At 40.5% G+C, this 9,517-nt stretch overlaps 1 protein-coding gene across 4 annotated transcripts in view; it reads left to right on the top strand.

Moving 5' to 3' along the window:
* Positions 1-1,260: 1,260 nt before the first annotated feature.
* Ccdc25 (coiled-coil domain containing 25) overlaps positions 1,261-9,517 on the top strand; it is a 39,703-nt gene continuing 31,446 nt past the window's right edge. For 2 of the 4 annotated variants that reach the window (XM_003479680.5, XM_063234915.1), the window contains exons 1-2: positions 1,261-1,399; positions 7,097-7,144. In XM_003479680.5, coding sequence (XP_003479728.2) covers positions 1,372-1,399; positions 7,097-7,144 — 76 coding nt within the window. In that variant the 5' untranslated portion in view covers positions 1,261-1,371. The remainder of the gene's footprint in view (positions 1,400-7,096; positions 7,145-9,517) is intronic. The other 2 variants (XM_013143580.3, XM_063234916.1) reach the window with 1 other exon arrangement.

The following is a 9,517-nucleotide window of genomic DNA, read 5'->3' as shown; positions in this document are numbered from 1 at the left end:
CAAAACTAGCCTGAACTGCATAGTGAGACCTTAGAAAAGCCATAAACAAATAAACAATGGTTTTGCCATAATTTTATGTTTTACCAGAAGAAAATAATCAAGTGCAATGGAAACTTTATACAAAAGATTACCTATGCTTTATGTTAAGTGGACCTCTGAGGCTCAGAAATTTGGGATTTGTTTAATATCCTAGATAACAGATAGCTGACCTTAGATTTAAAGTCAGAACCATGTAAATTCAAACCCGTAGAGGCATGCATCTGATGAATATTAGTAACAATTTGTTTGAGTGCTCATCACATTTTGTGCTTTTGATACCTGTTAATTTATTCAACTCTAACAAAATATCCTGAGTTGGCTATTCTTCACAACCTTTATTTAGCAAATAAATGAAACCAAAGAGAGTTTAACTGACATTCCCAATGTCCACCTTATAGTGCTGAAGTTAAAATATGCTCAAGAAAAAGGTACTATTAAAACATTGTAAGAATTTATTTAGGACCATTGTGATAGGGATTGTACAGTAGGATCAAAGATTGGGCACAGCCAAGGTGGAGGGTAGAAGTCAGCAGATAGAAAAATCACTAAGTAGAAACATCTAAAGTAAGGAGGATTCTGGCTAAACTGATCTACTAGGATCAGCTGAAAACAGGCCAAGGTTGGCCAGAGATCACCACAGGGATGCTAGAGAATTAAGAGTTTGATTAGATATTGAGGATGGAGGGTGGGTTGCTCACTTAAATTTGACTTTGGAGAGGGCTTTGTAAAGTTGAATTTTATAAGGATTACATAGACAAGCTTAGCACAAAATTCTAAACTCGTGACTATAAAGTTTGGGTAAGCAAAGAATATTCATCAAATAGAGGTGGAATGTGGGTTCTCTTTAAAATATAATGAGCTCCTACTAAGTGCTAAGGAATGTAATCAGTATAAAGTTTGAAAAAAAGCAATGGAACCCATACGGGGATAAGGAGAGGCAAGTAAAATCAATAAACAGCCTTCACGATATGACTGTAGGATGTATCCAAAATGTCATCCTACATCCAAAATGTAGGATGTGAAAATAAGATCTGACAATAACATTTCTCTTTCATTGCTTCAAACATGTTGTCGTTTTCCAAACATCAGTTATTTTGGCTAGGTCTCTTTCTCTCAATCCCCAAGCCATTAATGCCTCATCCCAATCAATGCCCTCCGTCCTGCCAGGACTAAAGATGGCGCTGACGTGATTCCGTTATGACGCAACCGATGTGCGCCGGAAGTGCGCGGCGGAGTTCCTGGGAGCAGGCGGTCGCGGAGCTTCTCGTGTCCTGAGCTTTGCGATTCGAGTCCTGCTGGTTGGTGCAGGTGTTGCCCACAGCCACCGAGATCATGGTGTTCTACTTCACCAGCAGCAGCGGTGAGTGGGCGCCCTGCTGACCGCAGGCTTTGACAGCCGGGACCCCTTCTAGACCGGCGCTGTGCTCGGACCTCCTCTGTGGCGAGCGCTCCTCCGCGCGCTCTCCCGGCCCCCTTCACATCCATCCCTCGGGCTACCCTATCGTCCTCGCTGCCCCCTCGCCGGCGCCGCGGGGCGGAACGTGAAGGGGCTATGCCCCTGGTGTTTTTGCACCCGGAAAATCATTCTCATCTTCAGTCTAGTCTGAAAGGCACCTCCCCCCGCAAGTTCCTTGGAATTGGGTGGTTTGTGGGCTCCGTCATCATCCACCCCCATGGCAAGGATTTTCCCCGCTCCCGCTGTATTTATTCTGGCTGCACTCTGGTAATTACCCTCTTTGAGGAGACCCCTGCCAATAACTTTATTTTACAGGGAGTGCACTTACCTTTCTACGAAGGAATTGGGCCGCGAGTGAGAGCAATAGCAAGATTCTGGAAGGTCGAGACAGCCACACACTAAGCAGACGTGGTTGTACTTCGGGTTTGCTTTTGGTAGGCAAGGAAAGGATGCTTTTAGTTTCCAGGCAGAGTTGTTTCTCCATTGAGTTTCTCTGCATGTCGTTTGTCTAAAATCAACGCCTAGTTAAGTATTACCCTAAGGTAGTTCTCATTCAGATTTCCCAAGATGCCTTTCCTGGCCTAGCATGCACACCAGGATTAAGTATACTGCTTCCAGGACCTTCTTAATATCCCAGGGGTACCTCTAGCACTGCACTTATCACGGTGTTAAATGCTGTCTGATTGAGCTACAGTGTAAGTCCCTTGAGGACAGGGACTCTTCATTTTATCTCCTTGGCATAGTGCCTGACTCATAATAGTTCTCAGTGATTATTTGCTAAATAAACAAATGGCATTTTGTTGTCCTGTTTGTTTTATTTTTTTAGAATAGCATTTTGTAACTTATAACACCTTCTATTGTGTCACTTATAGTAGCTTGTAAAAGGTGAGCCTTAAGTAAAACTAGCATTGTGTTATTTGTATGAGGACTGTTTATTTATTTATTCAGCGATACTGGGGATTGAACCCAGGCCTTTGCACTGACAGCTACCCCCACTCTTATTTTTTTGAGCATGGCTCTCACTAAATTCATTAAGCTGTTCGGGCTAGGCTTGAACTTGTGAGCATCCTACCTCAGCCTCCCAGAGGGCAGGGATTGTAGGATGAAACTTTATTTTTAGAGATGGTAAAACTGAAGTTCAGGAAACTTTTAACTTGTAGACATCTGTTCTCCTACTCCCTCACATTGTCACTTCACTGTACTTCCTGGCAGTTTAGGCTTCCACAATATATTATTGTGTCTATAGATTTGGTTGTTAAGTATTTTGGATTTTTAGGTGGGTGGGGACTTTGAGACAGACTGTCATTAAGTAGTTAAGAGTGGTCTTGAACTATGTAGCTTGGGCTGGCCTTGAATTCACAGCAGTCCTACTGCCTTAGCCAATTGACTGCTGGGTTTACAGGCGTGTGCTTTGTTGCCATGCTTGGCTTTGACTTGTTTCTTTCTTAAAACCCAAGTTATTATTTAAACTCATGAAAAAGAAAACTAGCCTGAAAAATCATACACCCTTTCCAGTGTTACAGGTTCCAAGAACATTTTCCTCCTCCTCCTCTGCTTATAGTACAATCATACTCTTTGTAGCTTCTCCCTGGAGCCATAGAGTCCCTGACAACACACTAACCTTTCCAGACCCACAGCAGAATAAACAACGTGTAGGTAGGGAATATAGTTACAAACATGTTGACAGCTTTATTCTCCTTCAAAGTATCCTGAATTCTGTAAGAGGGAATCACACTCTCACAGGTGCCCTTTAGTAATCTGGGCCCTGTTTTCCCATTAGCTTTCATTTTATGGTCAGAATTGCTACTTTGGGGGGATACATCTGGCCTTTAAGTCTAATTGTCATTTATGAAGCAGACCTTTTTAAATAACCAGTTTGCACACTAAGCAACCATATTATTTGAGTGAGAAAAAACAACTTAGAGTACAATAATTTTAAAGTATTTCTTTTTCATCTCTTTAGTGGTGGAAGGAGCATAATTAACAATTGTGCTCCTTTTATGTTACTTTGCTATTTTGACATAATTTCAGTCTTTAAGAAATTTGCAAGAATAGTAAAAATTTCCTGTATATTTTTTTCTAGATAGCCCAAATTCTAACATTTTACCACATTTGCCATCTTTCTTTCCCTTTCTTTTTCCCTCTATATATACACATTCCCCTCCTCACATTTGTTACTAAGTTGCTTTAATTTTTATTTGCTAAAATCAAGTGTATTCTCTTATCAAAAGACATTCTTCAGTATCAAATTTAGGAAATTTTTACATTGCAGCAGTACTACTTAACAGGTTTTATTAAGTTTTCATCAGTGTGCTACTCTATAAAATTATAAATCATTGTTTCATTCAGTTGTTATTACTTGTTAGACCTCTCCATCTGGAACAGTTGGCTTAGTTTTTATCTTTCATGCCTTTATTTTTTTGAGATGAGTTGCTCAGGCTGGCCCGAAACTCGAAATCTTTGTGCCTCAGTCTCCCAATTGCTTGGATTATATGCCCCAACTCATGACATTTGCATTTTTAGATTTTTTAATTAAAAAAATTTTAGTACATGTTTGCAGTACCCAATGATTATATTCATGGGGAGTTGGTATAGGCATGTAACATATCTTAATTGTTTTCACTTTTACTTTACTTCCACTCCCTGCATCTCTTGGTGACCTCTGCATTTGTCATAGCATTTGTAATTGAAGAATCATTTTGTATGGATTTTTTTTGCAGTTTTGTTCTTACTCGTCTCTTTTAATAGGCAAACCATCAATATTTCCGTGTTATTCTCTTACCTATAACCTAGATAGCTGAGCCTGTGTGGAGATGACTTTATTCCAATTACTTTTAAAACTACTTTTGTTCCAGTCACAAAAGCAGTCTGTATACTTTATAAGCAAGGAACCCAAGGTAACTATCCTTAACTGATGTGTGTCATACATACAAGCAAAATATGTGTATCATCTAATGTATATGTAGATACCATGGTGTAATCATTTATTTTATTAATTTTCTTTTTTGGGAGGCAGAGTTTTGCTCGTAGTCCAGGTTGGCTTGGTATCTATCCAGCCCAGATTGGTCTGGAACTCTCAGAATCTTTCTGCCTCAGCTTCCTGGCTGCTTAGATCACAAGCATGTGCCACCGTGCCAATTTTATAGTTTATTTTTCTGTAAATTGAATCTTAAAAGAAATATTGTACTATTCTACTACTTGTTTTCTTCACCTATCCTTTTTAAAAAATGAGTACATGGCATTTTGTGTCTGGCTGTTCTTTAATTCATTCAGCAGTCTGGTGATGGTTGCTTCAGTTGAATTCACTCCCCCTGGTGATGGAGGATTGGAAGAGTGGATGCGTGAGTTATTGCCAGGCTATGCAGAGAGAGCCTGAAGCGCTTTCTAGTTCCATTTCTAACCTGGCGCTGGTTTCATGCCAGGCTGAGCCTCATCCAGTTGGTGGAATCCTCTGCCAGGACCTAGTGAGGCCAGCAGGCCCAGCCTCCAGCTCCTGTGCAGATGGCTGCCCTTCATGTCTCAGCTGCTGCCAGGTAATTACAGGCTGTAGGCAGAGCTGCTAACCCAAGGAGTCTGGAGCTTTCCCTCCCCAAGAAAGGCAGCTAGAGTTGCTTATGTAACAAGGTTCTCATTTCTGGAAGTGCAGGCGGTTCCTGATTTAGGGATTTACACTAGACACTGCTACTGCACCGCCTTCCCAGTGTTGCGTAGGAGGCAGGCTGCTGTTCTGTGGACCGGCAGCAGCTCAGCCTGTACCTGTCTAGTAAGCTTTGTAAACAGCCTACCGCAGGGGTGGGGAACCTGCAGCACGTGTGGCCCCATGAGCTGTTTGTGTCATTGAAAGCTCTAGAAGTATTGTAATCCAAAATATTGTGTGCAGTCATCCAAGAATTGTAATCTCTTTTGTAATCTTCCTCACAATCCAAAAAGTTATATTTACTATCCCATTAAGATGTTATTGTAATCCTAGCAAGTTAATTCCAATCTACCACCTCCACTGCAACCCACCGAGAGAGTAAAGGCACCAAGACATGTCCTAAATTAAGGGTAGCCAAGGGGTGGTAAATTCAATCCCTGTGAGGATGTGTGGACAAAGACCCTGATCCTAGGCCTCTCCCAGAATTTATTATCTTGTGAAGAAGCTGGGTGGCTCAGGGATGAGTGACAGTGAGGATGGCGGGAATTACCTGAGTAACTTGAGCCGGCTAGTCACACTGAGGAGAAAAATATCTCTGCAAAATGCAGAGGTAAGGATATGCTGAAGGTTCGATTTGCACTTCAATTAAGGTAACAACTGAATTGTTTTAGGAGTGCTTAGATTACTGATACGTAAATTTTTGTGCCCTGGGGAGTTATAGCCTCTTTACTTTGAGGCTCATACCCAGTTGACATTCCCAGAGCTATTGCCTCTAACATCCCGCTGTGCTCATATCCTATACACGGAGAATACTAAGCAGGAAACAGGAGACTGATTGATGGCGTTATAGGTTACATACCAGTACCTCAGCTAGCCTTATTTTCGATGCTTAGAGCCAACTGAAGAGAGAAGGAAATACCATAGTCAGCTCTCTATGTGTCAGTATAAGGAAATAAGTCTCCATATAATAAAAGTTGCAGCAATTGTTTTGCATTCAAGGGGAGTCACAGGAGTTGTCTTCCACAAGAAGACTTACCATCACTGGACTGCTGAATACAGTATTGATTCACATATCAAATCCAATTGGAGAAAAAGAGTTTTTATAGACTAGCTTGGCGTCCCAACATCCAGTTATAATTTGTATAGGAAACTTAAATTTTCGTGTGATTCCAGATGAGGAATGCCCATGTAGAACAACGTCCTGGTGTGACACAAATGTCATTCTTAAGATGAGTGCGCTCACAGTGTTCTGTTCTGATTTAGGACAGTGGTTCCGTGCCCCAGGGTCACATTAGATTCACCTGAAAGGCTTTTAAAAGACACCGGTGTGCAAGCTGCCCTGAGATTTGGATTTAGTTGGTCCTCAGTGGAACTTGGGCATCACTGGGTGATTTTAACCCACGAGTGGGCTCAGGGTCACAGATTTTGAAAACGTTTGGGAGTGTGGTTCCCCTGAGTAGGACAGGGTGCTCATTATAGTTCACAGCACCCTTGAAATATAACTAAACTGTGCAAAATAAAAGCTGGCTAAGGGCCGGAATTTGTTTTAAAACAACTAATGTACAGATTGTGATTTGGTTCTCTTAATTCTTGAGGAAAACAAAGATGCAGGAACAAACTGGGAATCACCATTAAACTGCATCTCAGAAGGCTAGGGTTAGGGGTAGGCAGAATTGCCATTTAAGAACAATTAGCAAACTTTTTGTTTTTAGGTGAGATAGAAAATATTTCAGGCCTGTGAGTCTCTATAGCTTAGTCTTTGTTTTCCTTTTTATCAGGCTTTTAAAAATGCACAAGTCTTTTTCAGCCCAAGGGCCGTTCAGACCCAGGCATGTGGGCTGGGTTTGTCCCATGAGCTGTGATTTGTCAGCCCCTGATCTAAGCATGTGTCACTTATTTTACCCATGAACCAGTCTTTTAGTGATGATGTTTCTAATTGGTTTTTAATGTTTGTTTTGTCTTAGTTAATTCATCTACTTACACCATTTACATGGGAAAGGATAAATATGAAAGTAAGTTTTCAAAAGCTTTCGATTTTGACTTTTCCACCAGGTAAGTGTTATCTCCCCCTCCCCGATTTGTTGGGTGAGTTTCCCCTTTTTAATAAATGTTTAATTGGTTTATAAATTTTTAATTGAGAAGTAATAAGTGCACATGTTTGTGGGGCACACTGTTCATATTTCAGTATACACATATATTGTGTAATGATCAAAGTGAAGTAAATAACGTATCTCCATAAACAGTTATGGTTTCTTTGCTGTGGTTTCGACTTTTGAAATTGTTAACAATTTGAAATTATTGTTAACTGTATTTATCCACAGTACCCTAGAACACCACAATTCATTCTTCCACATGACTGCAAGCTTGCTTTTCTTGATGAACCCTTTCCTTCTCTCTGCCACCTTCCAGGCCTCTGGTGACCTCTGCTTCCTGACAGTTGCTGCTTTAGACTTCACAGGGTGTGGATTTTCCACTACTTTGCCAGGTTACCACCATTATAAGGAAGTCTTCCTTCTAGAATTTAGTAATATCAAATACTACTTAAGTTAGACTCATCGTTACTGATTAGAAATCTTTACAAAGAATTTTTTGGTGTCAGTTATTTAGAGTAACTTGAATCAAAGTTTAATCTACGTTAATTTAGATCATATCAGAAGCCTTTGTGGTTTAGACTTTTTTTTTTAATTTTATTTTGAAAATGGTAAAATACAACAGAACAAGACAGAATAAAGCCAACTAAGATCGTACAGTGAAATTGGTACAGAATTTCACAACAGGTTACTGTGATAACAGTAATAGGTATCACAGTATATTTCGTTATCCTTATAATAGTTGTTCTTTCAATCATATATATCAAAATGAGATGAAATACGAAACATTATAGAACTTATCAAAACAGAATATTGAATAGAGCAGTGCCATTAATCAAAATAGAGCAAAACAGTAATAAAAATATTTGCCTTCAAAGAGATAGTAGAAGGAAGTCCCTCTTATTTGCTATGGTTAACCTCCCAGGAGATGCTCAGATTTCTGGTTCCCATTTGCTAACGGGGCGGGGGGGGGGGAGGGTACAGAAGAAGGGAGGTAGGGGAAATGGGATGTTTGACTCGAGGCTGTGCATCAGTAGGTTCACTATTGCCTAGCAGGGAGGCAGGCTGGCTGTTTAGGTTCACAGCGTCCTAAGTTCCAACATGGATCTCAGGAGCTGCTGCTGGTTCTCCCCCTGGAAGGGCCACAGTCTGCAGACCACCACCAGGGAGGTGAAGTGCTTACCAGGGAGGATTACCAGGGAGGGGAAGTGCTTGCTTGGCTTCCCAGTGTCCTAAGTTCCAACATCACGGATCTCAGGAGTTGCTGCTGGTTCTCCCCCTGGAAGGGCTGCAGTCTGCTGAACAGCCACTGCTTACCAGGGAGGGGAGGTGCTTGCTTGGCTTCCCAGGGTCCTAAGTTCCAACATAGCGTGGATCTAAGGAGCTGCTGCTGGTTCTTCCCCTGGAAGGGCCACAGTCTCTGTGGTTTAGACTTTGAAGAAATCATTTTCAATATTATTATTATTATTAATTTTTAGAATTTGGAGAGTTATATCTATTTTTTTTTTTTTTGAGACCATCTCTTTCCATAATTCATTCTGACCTTAAACTCTATATAGTCCAAGCTGGCCTTGAACTTGCAGTGATCTTCACCCTGGGATTTTAGTTGTGCACTACCATGACTGGCTTACTGAATTTTTTTTTTTACCATGAAGATGCTTTTTCTGAATCATGGAATATTACATTTTTTTTCAAATTTTGTTGACCACACTCCTCAATATGAATTACATTATATCTTTTAAATTTTGATTTTATTATTTTAAAATTTTATTTGATTTTTTAGATTTTTTTGAGACAGGCTCTTGCTATATGGCCCTGGCTGGTCTCTTAACTTGCAATCCTCCTGCCTCAGTCTCTCAAGTGCTAGGGTTATAGGAGTATACTACCACACCTGGCTGAAATATATCTTGATAAACACATTCATATAGCCAGAACAAAATTTACAGAAAATACCCATACTGTTTGCTGTTCTTTTTTCCTTTGGGGGTGGGGGAAAGATGAAACCCAGGGCCTCGAACATGTGAAGCAAGGACTCTTCACACTGAGTACATCTCAGCCCTCTATGTCCTATTTGTTCAATTTCATTTTTAAAAACTGAGTCTGAAAAAAATTTTTTAGCAGGGGCTCACCAGTGAATGAGCTAAAGTTTAAAAGCAAAAAAAAAAAAAAAAAAAAAAAAAAACCACAGTGTCTTAGGGGATAAGTATTTTGACTGTACAAGGAGGAAGACCAAAGAGAAACTAAGGTTTTTTGTTGTTTTGGCCTTGGTGCTGGAAATTGAACCCAGGACTGTAA

Source organism: Cavia porcellus, unplaced genomic scaffold, assembly GCF_034190915.1.
Source record: "Cavia porcellus strain 051 isolate PalLab524CR breed Dunkin Hartley unplaced genomic scaffold, mCavPor4.1 scaffold_24, whole genome shotgun sequence".
Classification (NCBI taxonomy): Eukaryota; Metazoa; Chordata; class Mammalia; order Rodentia; family Caviidae; genus Cavia; species Cavia porcellus.
This window is presented reverse-complemented; position numbering and strand designations above follow the sequence as displayed.